The following is a 22478-nucleotide window of genomic DNA, read 5'->3' as shown; positions in this document are numbered from 1 at the left end:
AGTTGAGAGAGAGATGAAGCGGGGGGCTCTCTCCATTCCGACATGTCGCCACTCCGACAGTGACTTAATTCTTATTGTCGGAGTGGCAACACTTCCATAGAGGTTAAGGTTAGGGTAAGGGTAAGAGATAGGGGGTTACATCCCTAACTTAACCCCTATGGGAGTGTCGCCACTCCGACAATTAGAAGTCAATTTAGGAGTGGCGACATGTCGGAATGGAGAGAGAGCTCTATGAGAGAGACTCCCGAGATGGGGTTAGTGTCTGTCGGAAAGGAGACATGTCGGAATGGGGCGATGCACCCAGATGAAGCATGCAGGGACCCCCACAACCTGTTCATAGATTCCATATAGTTGTTTGACAGCACACTCATCAGTGTATTTTGGATTCATGTCAGATATTTAACCACTTGAACTGTCAATACATAATACACTTGACTCTCAGAGTATGGACACTAGGGTTCAAGTGGTTAATATAAAAAAGGAGAAAATAAACTATCACTCAAAGATTTGGAGGATCCCCTGTAGTAACTCTGGGGACCCCCTGTTGAAGACCCCTGCTCTACCTGCCTGCACCATAGAGTATATGGCCTGCACCCACACTGATAACGCGGAACCAAATTTCCAGGACGATTTCTACACGGACATGCATTTTGTGAACACCAACCGGAAAGTGCACCCTCCAGCTTTGTTGTGGCAGTGAAAGTAAATAATTTTCGGGGCTAATGGGTTGTTGTGTTTTGACAGAAAAACACGTTTTCTTGGATGACAAATTGTGATCGCATTTAAGTTGATCGGAATCATTATATTGTTTGTTCGGATCGCCGAGAGAACACAATCTGGACAATGGTAAGAACGCGCTAACACCTTAAAAGGCTAATATACTCCGTCACACGAGCCTCTGGCTCCAGAGAAATGACGTATTTTCAGCTTTTAAAAAATCCTCTGTACGACCCGCGTCGACGTGTTTTGACTGTTGAAACTGCGTCATTTTAATCGTCTACTTGTCAAGAGGGTCGTACAACTGGTACACAGGTTACTATGCTAACCATTTATGTTAGTAGGCCCTGATCTGCTTGTTTGGTGTCTTCTTTTAGCTTTAATTTGGTGTTTTTACCTTTTTATTGTTTCCTCACGTATTCACCCAGTGACAATGGTGATATGGTGAATAGAATGTCTTGTTTTGTTAACTTTTAGACTGGCTGTACTAGTACGAATACAAATGAATTGAATGCAAGCAAGACGAGTTCATGCTGAGTTACTGTTAATAGTTTGTCAGTAGGATTTCTCGTTAGGAACGTGTGCTACAGAGTACCTATAGCAGGCATGCATACTTAGAGTTGTTTTCAACTGAGATTTGACCCACTTTTGAAGTGTCATTATTATCTCCAAATCCAAAGATTATTTTCAAGAAAGGTCAATTTTCATGACAACATTGATTTTGTAGGTAAATTCTATCTGTAAGTTGTATACCCTCCATTGACTGCCCATTCATGAAGCAGAAAAAGTCCTATCTGATTGTATTAAACAGACTTTCTAATATTGCACCTGTACGAACAGCTTTGGTTATGTTAGTTCTTTGTATCTGTCAAGAATGACCCATAAAAAATCCACATGAGTGATCTTTTTTTTTTAAGTGGTGAAAGCCGCTTCCAAAGAGTGGCTTTGTGTGTCCCGTACATGTCCATACAATCATTCCAGTCCAGAATGAACAGGCTTTGTCTGTCCCGTACATGTCCCGTGCATGCAGAATTGAGGATTGGTCAAGCTTCACATGACAATTTGGCCCTCCAGAGAAAATCATTAATTCATTCAGAATTCATAAAAATATAGAACTAAAGCACATAGAAAGTATAGATAGACAGAATGTATAGATCTAGAACACAGATTTCTGCTCTAGAACATATAGAATAAAAAATTCACCGCTTCACTTTGAACCGAGGTTTGATTTAGTTACATCTTAACTACATTTAGGTTAAGTAATATGTTCTCATCTCTTGAGGTAATACACAGAATATATATACCTACTTTTGTCATTTATGCCATTATGTGGAAACCCATTTTAGACGTTAAAGGAGTTAAGTGTTCGGGGCACCTTCCAACACTGACATTTCTCTTAATTCTTGTAAGTTGTAACAACCCCAGAGGTATTAAGAACTGCTGATGTAACTGTGATATGTTCCATTACCTACCAGTTCTCTAGGCTGAGCGGGCCCCTGATAGCCACTTGAACGTCAGGGGTTATTCCAAGAAGACCTGTCCTTTCACCTCTCCCCATTGGCCCCCTATGGAGGACTAAGGAGACACCGCTTCACTCCCAAGACTTCAGAAAGTGGACTTAGTGGAGAGGAGGAAGCCGTCATGTCATCCAACAGAAACCAGAACCCACATGGGCTGAAACAGATCGGCCTGGACCAGATCTGGGATGACCTGAGGGCAGGAATACAGCAGGTCTGTCGTCCTCATTCTGTTTCTCTCTGTAGCCCAGTAAGGGCTGCCTGGTTAACATCTTGCGTTCTTGCGCATTACAATAAATAAATGCATGATAAAATGCGTCTTCTGGATTACAATCTGTCAGAATGTCATTATTCTTTACATTGTAATTCAGTGTTGTGTTGTTTTTTGTTTTGTTTTACTAGGTCTACACCAGACAAAGCATGGCCAAGTCACGATACATGGAACTGTACACGTATCCTTTAGCCACACCTGACAAGAAAAGACAAAGTGAGAGAGACAGTGTTTTAGACACACTGTGTTTATTGTGTTGTTTGTGTGGCCTCAATGTAATGTGTGTTAAAGCCAACAAAGGTGGTGGAAAAACACAGACCGCCTATGTAAAAGGCACTGTTTCACACAGTTTTTGCAGCACCTAGTGAGTGAGCTCACAGAACACACTGGGGAAGTGTTGTGTATGGTTAGAAAATGTTTTTTTTTTTTTTTACTTTGTCATTGTTATCTTTGATTGTTTTCATCCTTATTGCCATAATTGACTTTTGGTTGTTTGGCCCTGACGGCATCCTCCCCTAGACATGTATATAACTATTGTACGAGTGTTCACCAGTCAAACCAGGCACGTGGGGCAGGACCCCCAACTTCCAAGCCTTCTAAAAAATCACCTACTCCTGGAGGCGCCCAGTTTGTTGGCTTGGAGCTCTACAAGAGGCTCAAGGAGTTTCTCAAGACCTACCTTATCAACCTCCTCAAGGTAAAAATAGGGATTGCTTTACTTCTTATTCCAGCATTGGTTATTTGGGTCATTCTAGGTGGAGCTACAATTGCACTGAAACATTTTATGTTTAAAAGATTGTTATGGATCACATTGACAAAAGTTCACGCCTGGATAATGTGGTACTAGTTGTTTTTATGTGATATTTGATTTCCATATTGGGATTTTGTCAAAAGCAAGCTTTCTTACTATCATGTAGTTTGTCAAGTAATTAGTATAACGAGCAACTCCTACAAGCATGCAGTGTTTCTAAAACTGCGATATGGCCTGTTGCGTAGGCTAATGTGTTGGATATCCTCCTATAACGTACTCGAGAAACACCTACCTCTACTATGTCCATCGCAGCATCTCTTTACTTCTCTCAATCCTTCCTCTATTGATGCTTAACACTCATCTTCTCCAAAAACTCGCCCCCCCCCCCTCCCCCCTTCTCTGGTCAGGATGGGGAGGACTTGATGGATGAAGGGGTTTTGAAATTCTACACACAGCAGTGGGAGGACTACCGTTTCTCCAGTAAGGTGCTGAACGGCATCTGTGCCTACCTCAACCGCCACTGGGTTCGACGAGAGTGTGACGAAGGCCGCAAGGGCATCTATGAAATTTACTCTGTGAGCCTCATTTCTGACATTTCATTTAAGGACTATCTAGTTATTCTAGACTATTTCTGCATTGTTGAGTGCTGAAATTCATTCTTCTTCAATTCATAAAGTCAACCCACCCTTTAAGACCTGTGATTTCTTCAGAATTGCATAGACTGAGTGGACAGTCCAGCATTTTGCTGTGGTCTTGACAACTTATTTCTTTCATGGCAGCTTGCTCTTGTGACGTGGAGAGAATGCCTTTTTAGACCTTTGAATAAACAGGTAAGACCATAAGCCCAATCACACACTGTATTGGCTGTTGTTGCTTACACAGAGAAACTATATTGTTATTATATTTTTGACTGACTTTGTTATTTTCTTTGTTAGTTTTGTGTGCTGAAGTCGTGTTTGTGTTGTTTTGTGTGCAGTTTATTTGTGCATTGTTTGTTGCTTTAATACAGTTAATAAATGTTATTTTCTTGCATTTTGCATTCAGGTAACCAATGCTGTTCTGAACCTGATCGAGAAAGAGCGTAATGGAGAGCCCATCAACACCAGACTAATCAGCGGAGTGGTTCAGTCTTATGGTAGGTTATTCACTATTGTTTGAGTTAATAATGTAGTCTCCACTCTTCTTGGGTTTTTAGCTCTACATTTGTGAAATGTATCCATTTTAACTATTAGCTATTAATGCAGCGCCTGGGGAGCAGTTATGCTCAGGGGTCACATTGACTGGGTGGGCCGGGGGGGGGGGGGGGGGGGGGGGGCTCAAAGTGGGCTGGCTCAGAACGAGTGCATTGGATTAATTAATTAATTATATTTATGTTGATGTGTGTAATTATATTGCATTTTTGGTGGTGTACCAACGCTGTCTCTCATGTATCCACTGTCCAGTGGAGTTGGGTCTGAATGAGGACGATGCGTTTGCCAAAGGCCCTACTCTGTCGGTGTACAAGGAGTTCTTTGAGATACAATTCCTCGCAGACACGGAGCGCTTCTACACCAGAGAGAGCACCGAATTCCTCCAGCAAAACCCTGTTACCGAGTACATGAAGAAGGTGGGTGATGATGAAGCTCACAGTGTGTGCTGCAAGCTTGTAGATCTGCTATTTTTGAAATGTCGTGAAAATGTGTTCAAATCTTTGAATATATGTATTTTTAAAGCAAACATTTGTAACTCAAATATTTGCTTGGAACAACATATTTTGAGATGGGGTTCCGCGGCCAAATGCATGTAATTTTGGGGGTCCTTTACATAAAAAAGAACCACTGATTTAGAAGAAGGATTTAGAAGACATAGAATCGGAGCAAAATATTCAAATATACAAATGTCCATGATTTTTCAAAAATATCGGATCTACAAGCTCGCAGTGTGGCACTCGGTGCCGCGCTGTGAGCTTGTATATCTGCTATTTTTCAAAAGTTACAATAGTTTCTTCTTCTACCAGGCGGAAGGCCGTCTCCTAGAAGAGCAGCGGCGTGTTCAGGTCTACCTCCATGAGTCCACCCAGGATGAACTGGCCAGGAAATGTGAGCAGGTCCTCATAGAGAAACACCTAGAGATCTTCCATACCGAGTTCCAGAACTTACTTGACGCCGACAAGAATGAAGGTAGGTAGGGGATGGAGGAATGGATGAATAATAACATACATAAAGTAAGCAATATTGTGGGATGTTGAGATGTATAAGCAACAGAGGATGAAACGGTTTTGGGTGATTATTTGATTCAATCAAATGGAGAAAAAACTAAAGTGTATCCTTTTTATAAAAAGTTGGAAGAAACACACACACGCAAGAGACACATACACACAAATACATAGACGATGCACGCACCACGCAATGTTGAGAGACACACAGACATAAGGGCTGTCAATACTGTCTCCGACCACCGACTTTTTCGTCTGAAAGGTCCGGTTCAACTACAAAAGGACGTCATTCGCAACTTCTGAAAAACATTACCCCGAATTAGAGTTCCGAAAGCTGCACATCGGAAATAGTGATGCTGCAATATCGATTTTTCACCTTCGACACGATATGGCAGCATCTAAATCGATAAGATTTCGATATCGATCGATGCGATACAGCACGTATTTTAAGTCTCTCTATGCTGCATGATATCTGGCAGGCAGCACACAATATTTACTATTAATTTCTGATTTTGTAGTCTGGAAGTAATATTTTTTTAATAATTTCTCCTCTAGTTTTTAAATTTGTATGAAAATAGCCGATCTACAAGCCCACAACGCCTTGCAGCATGACACGTTGAGAGCTTGCAGAACTGCTACCTTATGACGCGGCACACACACAGTCGGTCTCTTCAGTCGGTCGGTGGCTAAGCTAGCTGCTAACGCTAGCTCTGCATTCCGACATGCTGCCATTCCGACATCCCCCATTCCGACACTAACCCTATACCTAACCCTAACCTCTATGGAAGTGCCGCCACTCAGACAATTAGAAGTCAATGTCGGAATGGCAGCATGTCGGAATGGAGAGCGGCCCCCCACTGCATGAATGAAGCCACAGATAACATTTCTCACGCTTTTCAAACGTCTCTGGCTACGTTGGTTGCCACCGCGTGGAACGTCTTTTTTGCAAGTTTTGCACTGGGCTGTTGTTGGGTCTGCTGGCTTTTCTAACACAAAAAATCACACCCGTGTGAACTGAGCGGTGGTTGTGTGTGTGTGTGTGTGTGTGCGCGTGCGTGTGTGTGTGCGTGTGTGTGTGTGTGAGAGAGAGAGAGAGAGAGAAAATTGCAGTTGATGCTCAGACTAGACTCAAGAGCACCCTCTCTGGTCACTGAGTGGTAGTTCAGGCTACATACACACATACATACACGGATACATACACGGATACACACACGGCCATGCTATGGAGCGGTCTACCACCGCTCAAAAACTCTCAGACGGCTGACATAACTTCTTTTTGTTAGTACTGCTGTGCGTGCGTGCAGGGGGAAGACAGTGCTGGATAGAAGTACTGGTGCGGATTCATGGAATGGAGTGCTTGCTTGTATCGGAGCGTTTTATCGGTCATTTTAGCTGAATTCCGATATCTGTTTTTTTTTGCTAATATCACTCACTCCCTTATCTTTTCTCTTTCTTTCTATGCTTCAGACCTGGGCCGCATGTATAACTTGGTTTCTCGGATCACGGATGGTCTTGGGGAACTGAAGAAGCTGCTAGAGACGCATATCTACAATCAGGGTCTGGCTGCAATTGAGAAGTGTGGCGACTCGGCTCTCAATGTAAGGACAAGTTGCAGAGTATCAGATCCATTTGCTTCTCCCATTAGTGATTGGACCCTTTCTCATGTGTTTTCATCTTTGGAATCATGTCTTCTCCTTTAGGACCCCAAGATGTACGTCCAGACTATCCTCGATGTCCACAAGAAATACAATGCCTTAGTCATGTCAGCGTTTAACAACGATGCTGGCTTTGTAGCTGCTCTGGATAAGGTTAGACTGCTCATGTTTGCTCTTTGCTTCTGTCTATTAAAGTCTCCAGTAATCATGAGATCTGATGAAGGCCAATATAGCCTTAGAGTTTACATTAAAGATAATATATGTCAAATGGAGCAAGTATCACAACCTTTTTTGTTGCTGCTATTTTTCTAGATAAGTTTATGTGAAGGCAGTGCACTCAGTTTTAAAATGTACATATATATTTTTTGTGATTGGATATTTTAGTGAATGCCTTTACCATGAAACACAATTTGTTCAGACTATCCAAATGGCTGCATTACCAATGTTGATAGACTGTTCAGTATGATGTCCATTATAATATACCCTCTGTCTGGGACTCAGGCCTGCGGACGTTTCATCAACAATAACGCTGTGACCAAGATGGTTCAGTCATCCAGTAAATCACCTGAGCTGCTGGCCAGATACTGTGATTCCCTGCTCAAGAAGAGGTTGGTCTTTATAAATCTAAACTATATTCTGGATGCTCTGCTCAAACAACCTATGGTCTTTTTTTGCTCATGGAACCCTACTTTAACCTTTTAAGACCTGTTACGCAATTGTGTAACTCTAGATTTTAACCACTATAACCGTTATTTTATGCTTTGACTATTAAAAAAATGGATGATATACAAGCTCACAGCCTGCTGTAGATCTGCTATTTTTGAAAAAAATCATGACAATTTGAGCAAGTCTTTGAATATATTGATGCAATTCTATAAATGTCTCCTAAGTCCTAGTTCATGTCTAGGACCCCCAAAATGACATGTATTTGGCCGCAGACCCCCATCTCAAAATATTTAGTTCCAGGGACCCCCGGAAGCAGAATTTGAGTTACAAATGTTCGCTTTAAAAATACATTAGATATATTTTTTCAAAAATAGCAAATCTACAAGCTCCCAGCTATGAGCTTGTGTATCTGCTATTTTATTAATAGTAAAGCATAATATAATGGTTAAAGTGGTTAAAACGTTCCAGGACTTAAAGGGTAAAATGTGCTTTACTGAAAACAGCCTTTAGAGGGCAAAAGAGTCAACCAGCAGTGTTCCTACCTGAACACAACACCGGGCTTTAGAAGAGTATGGATACCACCTTCCAACACTGCAGACTTAGTTATATTATTGTATCAACTAACATACTCTACCGTACAGATTGGTCAGAATATAACATTATTTATTCTCTTATCAGCTCTAAAAACCCAGAAGAGGCAGAACTGGAAGACACACTCAACCAAGTGGTGAGTTCTAGGTTACCCAAGGAATTCATTTCTCAGTCGCCACGACTGATTTCAGTCATTTGGATTCTATAGAAGCATGCCATGTGCCGAAAATAGCTATCTGCAAGCTCACAATACGTCTAACTCGTAAAACTGAGGTACATATTTGTTCTGATCCCATGGACAGATGGTGGTGTTCAAGTACATAGAAGACAAAGATGTCTTCCAGAAGTTCTATGCTAAAATGCTCGCCAAGAGGCTAGTTCATCAGAACAGTGCTAGTGATGATGCCGAGGCTAGTATGATCTCCAAACTCAAGGTACATACTCTCATTTCTGTCCCCACCATTACTCTTTTTATTAACGTGTGACTGTACCTCGTGCTGTTTTATATTAATGTCTAATAAAGTATTCAATCAATCAATCAATACAAATAATGCTTTCATGTCCTTCATCTTTCCCACAGCAAGCATGTGGCTTTGAGTACACGTCTAAACTGCAGCGCATGTTCCAGGACATAGGAGTCAGCAAGGACCTCAATGAACAATTTAAGAAGCATCTTGTCAACTCGGAGCCCTTAGACTGTAAGCAGCCCTGCTTCTCATCAATTTATATCAGTTCAATTATGCACAGCTAGTCCAAGCATTGCTAAAAGGGCAAAAGTCAATTTTATTTGTGTCGCACATTTCTTTTAGAACCAAACATGTCACAGGGAACAAAATAAAAACAAAGCAAGTTATAGAACGGCACTTGCTCACTTCAACATGCACACTGTAAATGTGCATTCATATGGATAAGTCGGGGGACATACTGTAGGATGTGAACACAAGAATCATTCCTTAGCCTTTCTTCATATCTTTTTTGTGTTTTGTTTTGTCTTTACATGGGTGATGTAGTGGACTTCAGTATCCAGGTGTTGAGCTCAGGTTCTTGGCCGTTCCAGCAGTCCTGTACGTTCGCTCTCCCCTCTGAGGTATGACGCATGCCTTGTCCCTCTTGGCCAGTTCAAATTCGTAAAAGGGACTCTAGTCTGGTTAAATCAAATCAAATAAATGTTGATGGGAATTGTTTGTACTGAGATATATATTATTATTATTATTATTATTACCCCTATCGATAAATCGGTTCACGAAGCCGAGGTCCTAGGGCTGGTGTACACGACAAATTTCCAAACCCCACTGTGTGTTCCCTGGGGGCGTGAAAAATAAGGGGGTGGACTCTACATGTCCTCTGGGACCCCATCTACGTATGGACACCACTTGTTCGCCCATCCGTCTTACGGATGCTTTTTTATTCCATTTTATTTGTTTTAGGGTCCTATCTTGCAGTTCAAGCATATTTCCACAGGGTGGCAGGCTACTTTCCCAACCTACTGGAGGTGAACATGCAGGGGCGTCAATTGGGTATGGCAAGCTATGGCAGCTGCCATACCTTGGCTACAGGGGGGAAATAATTAAATGTACTTTTCATCGTGCCTGTTGCTAAGGTATGGCAACATGATTGGTGTCTTGCAAGACACCAGTCATGTTGCCATACCTTAGCCTTTCCTGAACTGACGCCGCTGTGAACATGTGTACACAGCCAGCATATTACTCAATGCCAAACTTTGCACACACACTCCTTGCCTGCCAATCCACAACCTCCACCCCTCCAGGGACCCCTGGAGCTCCAGGGACCCCCAGGGCTTATCTCCCGATTAGGACACTTTCCAGCATAGTGACATGCAGAACAAACTGTCCATATAGTATGGTTTACATAAAAGTCAGTTGTCTTTCACACACACACACATATATATATATATATATATATATATATATATATATATATATATTTCATTTATTTATTTCATAAATATTTTTCATCACAATTGGGTTTGTGGGGAGCCATCCCTGCTTCAAGCTGTCACAGCACGGCACCAACACTTCAAACTAGTTAAAAAACCCAATACAGCAGATCTACAAGCACCTCACAGATCTACAAGCACCTCGAACATGCCAGGGACAGAGTTAGGTTGGCCTGCATAAGCCTTGCTGTCAACACACTATACTACACCACTCAGGCCACCAAGCCAGGTGTGGTCAATTAGTGCCTTCTTTTGATCAGTGGCTTCTGCTTGATGAGTGGCACCAGTCTGTCTTTGTTCACTGGTCAGTCAAGTTCACTGGGAGAGAATATGTTTCAGATCAGTGCAAGTGTATTTGTTTTCCATTTCGACTTACTGTGTTTTGTTGGTACAGTATGCGTGCGACTAACATATTTCTGATAATTCCAATTTGTTTGTTGTTTAATTAGCCGGATTGTGAATGCCCTGCATTTTTCTTTCATCTTTAGAACCACACGATCATTTGGTGTGGGTGAAGAGAAGAAAAACATTTCATTAAAGGAGTAGTTCACCCCCAAAGTTACTTTTTTTCTATTGAACTCAAGTCTCCATGGCGTGAGTAATGCATTGAAAAAATAAGTCATTTTGGGGGTGAACTACTCCTTGAATGTCAGTTTTGTGGTGTTTTGACTGGACACCCTGAGGATATTGCCAGATAGATAGACAGACAGACAGACAGACAGACAGACAGAGAATTGTAGGCCTTGCATTTATTTGACTTGGTTCCAACAGATGGCGAAAATAGCTAATCTTCAAGCTCACAATGCCTCACTGTTTGGACAAAGAGTTGAGGCGTTACATTTTGTAAAACACGGCCTTGTGAAAATAGCAGATCTACATGCTCACAACACCTCACAACGCAGGGCGGCGTGAGCATGTAGATCTGATATTTTCACAATTTCTGCCCCTAATATTTAATTTATCATTTTAAAAGTATTAAAAAGTCCTTAAATTGTCTCTTTAGAAATGTGCAGATAGCCTCTGTACACTGTTGAGTGGAAAAACAATGTTTCACATTAAGCTAAACATTTGGGACCACCCAAGATCATTTGGAGACCCCTCTAGGGGTCCCATAGTTGAACCACTGACTTATAAGGGGAGTATGGAGACCCCTCTAGGGGTCCCATAGTTGAACCACTGACTTATAAGGGGAGTATATGAGGCTGGATCCGTCTGGAACACTGCACTAGGCTCTCGCCAGCTCTGTAGCTCTCCACACTTGAACAGTTGTGTCCTTAAATTCAATTATAATAATTAACCCCTGTGTATACGGGCAATAGTTTTACATGACTTTGTGTACACAGCCAATAGTTTTACATGAACATGTTCAGGCTTTAGTACTGTACTGTCTCGTGTAGCCCAACAGAGCCCATCACAGCACAACACGGCCCACCAGAGCCCAATACAGCCTACCAGAGCCCAATAGACTCCAGCAAACCTAAGTCCAGCCCAGTCCTGCCCAATAGGAGTATAGACCAGGGAAGGGGGGTAGTTAGATGACTCCACCAGGCCATTACAGTGACTGTAATGGCAGACCAGGGTAGACAGGACTGCACCAGACTCCACCAGGCTGCTCCATGCTCCAGCCAGCTCTGTAGATCCTGTGTACACGGCACTCCTAACTCGAAAGGTCAAGGAAAAGGGTCGTTTTAGGCGTCAAAACAGGCCCTTTGTCCTTAAAATGAATAAAAAAATCAAAAAAAATATGTTTTGTTTCAGGCAGGACACACGTTTCATATTTGAAGCATGCCCGATCTGATGGAATGGGTTTCGTGTCTCTCCGACACTTTGAACCCTTTACGATTGCGAAAAAGACACCGAAACCCGGATTTTTGTCCTTAAAATAAATAAAAAAAACGAAAAAAATCTGTTTGTTTTACGCAGGAAACACTTTTCATATTTGAAGGATGCCTGATCCGATGGAATGGGTTTCGTGTCTCTCCGACAATTTTAACCCTTTATGATTGCGAAAAAGACACGAAATTTGCACGCCACCAACACGATTACACATTCTTTCGGATAAAAGACACTTATTCTGACTTACTTTTTGACGCTGAATCCAACAAACCCGGTCTCGTGTCTCTACGACACTCCTAACTCGAAAGGTCAAGGAAAAAGCCACTGTGTACACGGGCAATAGTTTTACATGACTTTGTGTACACGGCCAATAGTTTTACATGAACATGTCTAGGCTTTAGTACTGTACTGCCTCGTATAGCCCAACAGAGCCCAGCACAGAACAGCACAGCCCACCAGAGCCCAATACAGCCCCCCAGAGCCCAATAGAGTCCAGCAAACCTAAGTCCAGCCCAGTCCTGCCGAGTAGGAGTATAGACCGGGGAAAGGGTAGTTGGATGACTCCACCAGGCCATTACTGTCCAGATCTGGCTTGAATAGGCCAGACCAGGGTAGACAGGACTGCACCAGACTCCACCAGGCTGCTCCATGCTCCAGCCAGCTCTGTAGATCCTTGCACATGCGATTAACCACTGTGTACACGGGCAATAGTTTTAAGTTTTACATGAACCCTCAGAGGGACACTGTGGGCTTATCAAGTGGTCCATGGCCGGTTCTCGAAGTGAGTTCGGGGGGCCCACAGTGTCCCTCTGAGGGGACACGGCACATACCGTGTACACGAAGGGCAGGAGCAAGTGTTCAAGTCCCATAGAATCTATGGGAAATGTACACAGGCGTGTACAAAGTCACCAGTAGTTTTACATGAACCCTCAGAGGGACACTGGGCTTATCAAGTGGTCCATGGTCGGTTCTCAAAGTGAGGTCGGGGACCCTCAGAGGGACACTGTGGGCTTATCAAGTGGTCCATGGTCGGTTCTCAAAGTGAGGTCGGGGGACCCTCAGAGGGACACTGTGGGCTTATCAAGTGGTCCATGGTCAGTTCTCAAAGTGAGGTCGGGGACCCTCAGAGGGACACTGTGGGCTTATCAAGTGGTCCATGGTCGGTTCTCAAAGTGAGGTCGAGGGACCCTCAGAGGGACACCGTGGGCTTATCAAGTGGTCCATGGTCGGTTCTCAAAGTGAGGTCGGGGGACCCTCAGAGGGACACTGGGCTTATCAAGTGGGAGCACAAAGTTGGTGAGGGGGGTACTAGCTATAGTAGGATGATCAGGCTTGTCGAGGCCAAAGGGTGTACTAGAGTCTTAATAGGCACCATTAGGTTGTTCTAGGCCATTGTCTGCCCTTTAGCTGCTCACACAATTGAGACCAAACACTGTGTACAGGAGCCTTAGTTTGTGTGTACATGACCAATAGTTTTAAATGGATATTTCTAGTCCATCGCACACCACTGCCTTGTGCACCCTTGGTTGGTTTGTCTTTGTTTGGGAAGGAGGGACTTTGAGGATGTACCTCACTTTGAGAACCGACCATGGACCACTTGATAAGCCCACAGTGTCCCTCTGAGGGTCCCCCGACCTCACTTTGAGAACCGACCATGGACCACTTGATAAGCCCACAGTGTCCCTCTGAGGTTCCCCCGACCTCACTTTGAGAACCACCACGGACCACTTGATAAGCCCACAGTGTCCCTCTGAGGGTCCCCCGACCTCACTTTGAGAACCGACCACGGACCACTTGATAAGCCCACAGTGTCCCTCTGAGGGTCCCCCGACCTCACTTTGAGAACCGACCACGGACCACTTGATAAGCCCACAGTGTCCCTCTGAGGGTCCCCCGACCTCACTTTGAGAACCGACCATGGACCTGAGAACCGACCATGGACCACTTGATAAGCCCACAGTGTCCCTCTGAGGGTCCCCCGACCTCACTTTGAGAACCGACCATGGACCACTTGATAAGCCCACAGTGTCCCTCTGAGGGTCCCCCGACCTCACTTTGAGAACCACCACGGACCACTTGATAAGCCCACAGTGTCCCTCTGAGGGTCCCCCGACCTCACTTTGAGAACCGACCATGGATCACTTGATAAGCCCACAGTGTCCCTCTGAGGGTCCCCCGACCTCACTTTGAGAACCACCACGGACCACTTGATAAGCCCACAGTGTCCCTCTGAGGGTTCATGTAAAACTACTGGTCGTGAACACCAACTAGGGCCTGTGTACATATGGCTCTCTGCTGCCCCCCATTGAGAAACTATAGACGGCACAGACCGTGTACACGAAGGGCAGGAGCAAGTGTTCAAGTCCCATAGAATCTATGGGAAATGTACGAAGTCGTGTACAAAGTCACCGGTTGGTACACGAGCCATAGTTTTTTCCATTGTAGCTCCCTACAGTGTACACGACTTTGATTATTAGTAGTTGTAGTAGTAGTAGTAGCAGCAGCAGTAATAGTAGTAGTAGTGTTATGGTTATTATTATTATTTAAAGATTTGTACATTGTCTAGAGTTAAATCAACACTCATGATTTTACGGTGTACTATGAAGAATTTGCAGGGCATAAAACTTGTGTGCTTTATGCACTGTGTTCATGGACTGTATATGCAAATATTTACCTTTTTGACCTAGGGCTGTCACAATTATGACATTTTACATGACGATTATTTGTCACTCAAATAATTGCAATTGCATTTCTGTTTGGCCTTTAGGCTTTCAAGTTCCACATGGTAGATATGACACATAACCTAAATATACAAAGAAATGACTGACATATTTGACAACTTTACACTTACACATTGATGCTATTTCCATTATTTTTGACTTTCTTTTTAATATATGAACATTTTTCAACATGGAAACGATTATGACGATTATGAAAAATAATCGCGATTATGTCAAATAATCACGATTAGACGATTATGTAATAATAATTGTGACAGCCCTCTCTGCGTTTCCTTTCTTGCACCAAACACTTCATCTCTCTTTCTGCCATCAGTTGGAACGAAGCTACCAGCGTTTCACAGCCTTTTATGCCAGTAGACACAGTGGCCGCAAACTAACCTGGCTCTATCACCTCTCCAAAGGAGAGTTGGTCACCAACTGCTTCAAGAACAGATACACACTGCAGGTATTGCACATAAACCTAAGCACACCTCAACAACCAGCGAATTTTGTACACCCATCGACTACACTAAATTACTACTCGTTGTAAATTCACTTGTGCTTGGGGAGCACCTTATTTCTTGATATCTCATCATTATATCACTACTGTTAGTGAAAATCCACTTACATTTTGACAAAATATGTAGTGTCTGCCTTTAACAATGGTTCTAGCTGGTTTGCTCAAGTGAGTTAGCACACTTCTTGCAATCAATTGTAATGTAATGTAATATTCTTTGATACTGTTTTGATAATGTTGGTGGGCAAGATATCAGCTTGATATCTTTGGTATTTGACTAACTTGTCCTGTGTGTCTTGTCTTGTTAGGCGTCTACATTCCAGATGGCCATCTTACTACAGTACAACAGTGAGGATGTCTACACTGTCCAACAGCTCACAGACAGTACGCAGATCAAAGTTGTAAGTATCCGTAGTATATACGTGTACACACCACATACAGCTGGTTAAACCAAAAGAAGGAATTGTTTTAGTTGTTTACACTGTAATCAGTTATTGTTGTTAATACCAAACAAATAAAGAAGAGAAGTCCAATAATAGAAGAGACCTTGAGGCTGAGAGAAATATTTATCAATGTAATCAAATACTAATGTAAAGGATACATTAACATAGAAATAGCTAATTTAGTATTGCCTCTGTTGGAATCAAATTAGAAGGAGCTTTCATTCACCTTTAGATAAATTGTTTTGAATAAAACATGATCTGTACCTTAAGACCTTTAAGGCAAATTATTTGCTCTTTGGTGCTTTTTGGAAGTACATATTGATGTGTTTTGTTATGCTTTCAGGACATCTTGGTGCAAGTCTTACAAATCCTGTTGAAGTCTAAATTACTGGTAAGTTGATAACGGCTATTTCTCATCGTTTTATTTTTATTTTTTTCTTCTTCTTTTCAAAAAAATGAATAACTACATCTCTTTAAATTCAGAAGTGTTCTGGTGGTTAACCTTTACATATGTTGTGTACATGTACAGGTGCTTGAGGATGAAAATGCCAACATAGATGAGGCGGAGTTCAAACCAGACACTGTCATCAAACTGTTCCTGGGTTACAAGAAGTAAGTCCTTCATGATCTCATGCATGGTTAGGATTCTTGTTGTTTTCACTATTAGGACATGAATTGACGGTAAGGCTTAATGTTTTATTGGAAAGACCCACACTAGCACCATTAGCTTTTGGCACTCAAATGTTAATAAATTAGTGTATAATGAAAAATAAACGTGTGGATTAAATAAAAGTCTAGCAAATTAGGAATGTCCCGAGCTGATATCAAAGATTGGAATTGGTTATCTACCCGATTATCTACTTAAAGCTGCACTATGTAAATTTCCTCATCTACAGCGGATTTGAACCCGGTTTCCTGCGCACATGCTGCAATGTTTTTGCGCTAATAGAGCCTTGGCGGACCCAAGTTTGATCAACTCAGTTCTAATTTAGGATGAGATCAGGACCCTTAACGGCAGAATGTTAATGTCCCTGTTGACATGACACTCCTACTCAAAGACATACTCTGCATTGTTTCTCTCCCAGTAAGAAACTGCGGGTGAACATCAATGTGCCAATGAAGACGGAGCAAAAACAGGAACAGGAAACGACTCATAAGAACATTGAGGAGGACCGGAAGTTGCTAATACAGGTACAGTCTTACTGTTAGCAGTATTTAAGTCAAGTTTAAGTCAAGGGTTCGCAACCACTCCACTATACATAAAGTACATATAGGATGTGAGAAGTTCTGAAATGTTTAATATTATATTCAGTTTCTGATTTCATGATCTGCACAAAATTGGGTTACTAACTACTGGTTTTGATAGTTCCGTGATCACAGAAAACGAGACACAAGCTTCATAATAAAGAATCAACTATGTGACAAGATGGCTAACAGTGACTGCTAGACAGTCATAAACACTTCAGCTGTTTTAGTAACCACAGTAATGTTTGACTAATCTGCACATTTCCATACACTGTTTAGCCTACTGATAGTGTGTGTGTGCGTGGTGTGCGTGTTGCCAGAGAACATCATCACCACCAGTCCACACTTGATGTCTTACGCAAGTACAACACAGTTTAACGGACGTGTGTGTGTGTGTGTGTGTGTGTGTGTGTGTGTGTGTATTTTCGAACATTATTTTTAATTTAGCATCCGTTTCTCAAGAAAAAGTTGTCTATAGCTCCTTTAATTTCACCTATCATTTTACAATGGACGGTTTACTTTTCGGGCAAGTAGAACATGACCTGTAATGGCCGACAGTTGTGATTGTTGATTATTATTATATTTACATTATTCTGTTTGTTTAATTTGAGTTTAGATTAGTATTAATATTATTCATTTTAAATTGTATAATCCATATTCTGTATTTACTTTTCTCATTTCTTATCTTGTGTGACTGTCCCTTATTTTTACTAAATAAATATCTTCCATTGCGTCTCCCTTTGAGAATGAACATCAACATGCGATACTAATTTGCATACTTAAATGAGTGACGTTTGGAGGATTCCACTCATTCCCCATGTAACACTATGAACTGTGGGTAATTCCCCAACCAAAGTCGGCATCCATGTTGACATTCTGAAAGGGTGCATAAAGGACTCTGCCTGAACCCTCACTGACTTTACCCATTTCAAATGGTACAGCCCACAAGCCCTCGCAGACTTCACTTGAACCTGCGCCTAAGTCAGTGAGTCAGTAAGGGAGCAGAATGGAATTGGGCCTAAGTACGTCAGCAGTCAGCACAGACAGATAGAAAACCATGGGGATAACATCACTGCAGTTGTTTCAATGTGTCCATAATTTTCCAACATCTCTGCCCATGCCTTCCTGTCAGTCTTGACTGTAATATAAAAATGAACTCAGTTGCTATACCTAAAAAGGTTGTTGCTAATTTTCAACCATTGTGCCTAATTAATTTAGTTAATTCAACAGGGCTTTAGAATATTAGCTGTCATACAGTATGTCCCAAATACCTGGAAATTGTGTGAATCACACCTCTGTTCCCCTCTGTCACTGACTTTCTATGCACTGGCTATCCTCTCGCACTTTCCCGTTAACTAAGCTCTCTTCCTTTTCCTCCCTCTATCTAGGCGGCCATTGTTCGGATTATGAAGATGAGGAAAGTCTTGAAACATCAACAGCTTCTGGCAGAGGTCCTCAACCAGCTCTCCTCAAGATTTAAACCCAGGGTCCCTGTTATAAAGGTGAGGACCTGATACATCAAGATTTAGTTCAGCCTCTACCTTCCGCTACACAGTGATGGCATTGTGACACTCCCAGAATAACTATAGAAGATATTTAACCATCACCATACAGGATTAGTATTTTTCTGGGGACCTCTGGTCATTTGTACTAATTACGGTGGACATCTTTGACTTGAATCCTGTGAATCAGCAATGTCTGTAATTTATAAAGCTAAAATACCAGGGCAAATTTTACTTATCATGGTTAAGTGAACATGGAGGTCATATGATAATACAAATCCCATGAAAATCGACATTTCTGTTATTTGGAGGAAATATTAGTTTTTAGTAAGGGTTTTGTTTTCTTTTCTTTGCACCTCTTTTCTGCCTCTCTCCCTGAAAGTGTTGACAGCATTTTGGGGGAAAATTCAGCTCATCATCTTGGTACACAGTATGGACTATTCCACTAATAATAGGAATGGTAACTCAGTCAGAATAGAAAAGCCTCATGTAGCCTAAACACTTCAATTGGAAGAGACCTGATCTGATCTGATCTGATATGATCTGATCTGATCTGATCAGGAGTAATTTTCGGCTTGAGGGTGGTTTAATTAGTTCAACAGGAAAATATTAGCCCCTAATTCGGGGGTCAGCAACCCGCGGCTCTAGAGCCGCATGCAGCTCTTTAGCGCCGCCCTAGTGGCTCCCTGGAGCTTTTTCAAAAATGTATGAAAATGGAAAAAGATGGGGGGAAAATATATATTTTTTGTTTTAATATGGTTTCTGTAGGAGGACAGACATGACACAAATATTCTTAACGTTTTCCAATACTGTAAAAACGTGTAGAATAAATATTAACTTTCAACGTTCTCTCCAGGATGCGCTGCAGGGAAAATAAACATTTAATCATGAATGCTCATTATGTATTTGCAGCCTACTTATTTTGATAGTAGGCTAATATAGACACTTACAGCATGTGTTGCCTTCATTATAAGGCTTATATAAGGCTTTTAATTTTTTGCGGCTCCAGACAGATTTCCTTTTAGTTTTTTTGGTCCAATATGGCTCTTTCAACATTTTGGGTTGCTGACCCCTGTCCTAATTACTAATCAAATTCTATGTTAAAAAACTGGTTTTGACCAGGCTCTACAATTTAGCCACTGTTTTACAGCCTCAACACAGTAGCGATATACAGTAGTAGGCTACATGGGAGTCTATGATGTAAGCACAAATTTTACTCAATCAGGGATCCTTTTTAACTTCATTGTGTTTGACCTGTGAAACCGGAACCTAGCATGCTCTCACGCACACTCCAAATGACAGCTGGATTCTTGGCTACTGCAATACGAAGATCAAAACATTTTGTGACATCGTCCTTGGTTTCACATATATTTATGACATACTTTTCTGCATCATTAAATGAGGATTGTTAGTAATTAATTTGATTTGGTTTTAAACAGTTTTTGTTAATTTCCTTTTTCTGGTGACTTGTTTTATGGCAGAAATGTATCGACATCCTGATCGAGAAGGAATACCTAGAACGAGTGGATGGGGAAAAGGACACCTACAGCTACCTGGCTTAGTCCAGCCACTCCTCTTCATCTTTCCATCACACTGCTCCCCCCCCCCCCCCCTCCCCCCGTTCTGTTTTTATTTGCTTTTTCCAGAGGACGTCCCCCGAAAAAGTTTGCAAACATGATTCCTTTGGACATTTTAGCTGATGATGTCAGGAATGCAAGCACGTAAAATTGTATCAGAAATTTTAAAAAGACACCCACACTTGAAGAGAGCCTATTTACAGGACTGTTCTGTTCTTTTTTCTTTCTTTCTTTCTTTTTTTTCTTTCTTTTTTTTTGGGAGGGGGGGGGGGGTTGTTCAACCTGCCCTCCCTTGAGAGAACTCTGCGACGGGATTGGCCTCATTGACTGTCTGTCATATCTCATTAGAACCACTCAGGATCATCTCTAGATCTCAACACGTTTCAAAAATCTGTAAATAGTACAGACAAAGACATTACCCCTCTATCTTTATCTTGCAAATCAACATAAAAGAAAGAATATCAATCCTGCAAATCAAAAATAACTTCCTTGTTTTTTATCCTGAGTCTACAGGGGTTTGCATGCTACTGCCTACCTACATTTGAAGCAAGACGTCAATGATTCACTTTATCCCTGCAATGCCTTGGGTATAGTTGAATGAATGGCTGTTTTATATACTTGAATGCACACCAGCGTATTGCACCTAAAATTGCCGATCTACAGCTCACAAAGCTTGAGCACTTGCGGAGGCCCCTTGAAAACGAGATGGTTCATCTCAAGGGGTTATTCCCAATAAATACATTTATATAAATAAATGTATTTATTATGAGCTTGTAGATCTGCTATTTTTGTTGCGATACACAATGCAAAACAAAGTATAACTTGGGCTTAAGCGTGTGTGGAAGTGACCGATGAGATGTGAAAGCCATGTAAAGAGTAGAATCATTTGCATCATTGGGTTTAACGGAGGAGAGTACTATTGGATTGAAGCAGCATAGGTTTTAATGGAGGATAGTACTGCAGCATTGCCAGAGATTAATGAGGAAGAAACTGAAATGAACCATGGGAGGAAGCAAAGACAAAGCATCTGTAAATAAATACTGTGACTGATAAGCAGTATTTGCAATTCATTCGATTACTGTCCAGGGATCTGTTTAACTTCTTGCACACTGGAACCAAACTGGATTGTCTTTAAAAAGAAAGAAAGATCCAAACTCCACCAGACTGATGTTCCGAGAAGGCAACATTTCAAAGCATCCTGGTCTGTTAAATCTCATACCTAGGGAGTGAGATGGTAAAAGACAGAATTGTCACAGCCACAACACATTTGCGTGTACAACAATGCAGTCAGATTGCAGAGTGGTGTTACGCAGTCAACCTGTCACAAACCTGAACAGTCCATCCTCCAATATCACGTCTGAGTGACTCTGACACTACAGTCCTCTACTGCATCTACCTCCTAGTGTAAAAGAGGGAAAAGTGTGTATTCTGCTCCGCTACCTGCTAGCAGACAAACATTTGTATAGTGTGATTCACTTTTTTAATGTGTGCTAAATAAAAAGTAAAGGTTTCTGTATGTGCCCTTTTATTGAATTTCTTTTTTTTTATCATAGGCTCTTATCAAGTGGCAGTTATCACACGATAACAAACCATACTGTAAAATAGCTACTAAAGAGAGACTGGTTTCTAGGGTTAGGACCCGCCGCAGTGGTGTCCGGTTAGAACTTAACCGAGATGCCTTGAATCGTATGAGAGGATCTGAAGTCTTGCTGGGAGAACTAGCCGAGTATCTTGAGATGGTTGTAAGTGATGATAAGCTATAGGCTTCGTTGATCCTGGCGGTAAGGGCTGAGTCGAGGAATGCTTCACTCCCTGGTGAGAATTGCTCCTTTATATAGGGCCCGCCTGTGTACTGTATGACATCACGCCACATCATCAGCTGGGGACTCTATGATGTCATCGTATATCCATATATGGCCATCTCCGTATATATGCCACATCATCAGCTGTGGACTCTATGATGTCATCGTATATCCATATATGGCCATATCCGTATATGGACATATAAGTCGTCCATGCCCAAGTATGGGCCGGTGAGGTCAGACCCCGTGTGATGCGTGGGCTATCTCCATACATGGAGACTCAGCTGAGAGCCTTCGCAACAGCCGCCCCAGATTTCCCGTGGAAATCGATAAAATATTAAGAAGGCTCGAAGGTGTCTTTCATTCGGTCAGGGCAGGAAGACTGATTATCCGTACTACTGGTGGTCTGCCGCTGGTGATCTGTCCGATCTTTGATAAGACCTGGTCAGTTGGGATTTCTTATTGATACTGTGAAGGGCAGTAAGGTGGTATTGTGGACAGCTGGTGCACTGGGTTT

The 22478-nt window shown here is 42.0% G+C and overlaps 1 protein-coding gene across 1 annotated transcript; it reads left to right on the top strand.

Moving 5' to 3' along the window:
- The first annotated feature begins 689 nt into the window (after positions 1-689).
- Positions 690-21603, top strand: LOC308285490 (cullin-1). The gene is made up of 23 exons (XM_080726260.1): positions 690-846; positions 2193-2448; positions 2637-2686; positions 3025-3202; positions 3664-3831; positions 4036-4086; positions 4301-4391; positions 4699-4862; positions 5253-5415; positions 6918-7048; positions 7151-7258; positions 7607-7713; positions 8450-8498; positions 8665-8796; positions 8943-9060; positions 9373-9449; positions 15210-15341; positions 15701-15793; positions 16179-16226; positions 16365-16447; positions 16921-17026; positions 18469-18582; positions 20064-21603. Exons 2-23 carry the CDS (start codon positions 2359-2361, stop codon positions 20142-20144), a joined length of 2334 nt encoding a protein of 777 aa, XP_080582386.1. The 5' UTR covers positions 690-846; positions 2193-2358; the 3' UTR covers positions 20145-21603.
- Positions 21604-22478: the final 875 nt, after the last annotated feature.

This window comes from Nannobrachium achirus, assembly GCF_963921795.1.
Source record: "Nannobrachium achirus genome assembly, chromosome: 5".
Lineage (NCBI taxonomy): Eukaryota > Metazoa > Chordata > Actinopteri > Myctophiformes > Myctophidae > Nannobrachium > Nannobrachium achirus.
Note: the sequence above shows the minus strand (reverse complement) of the source record. Positions and strands in the feature narration are given on the sequence as shown.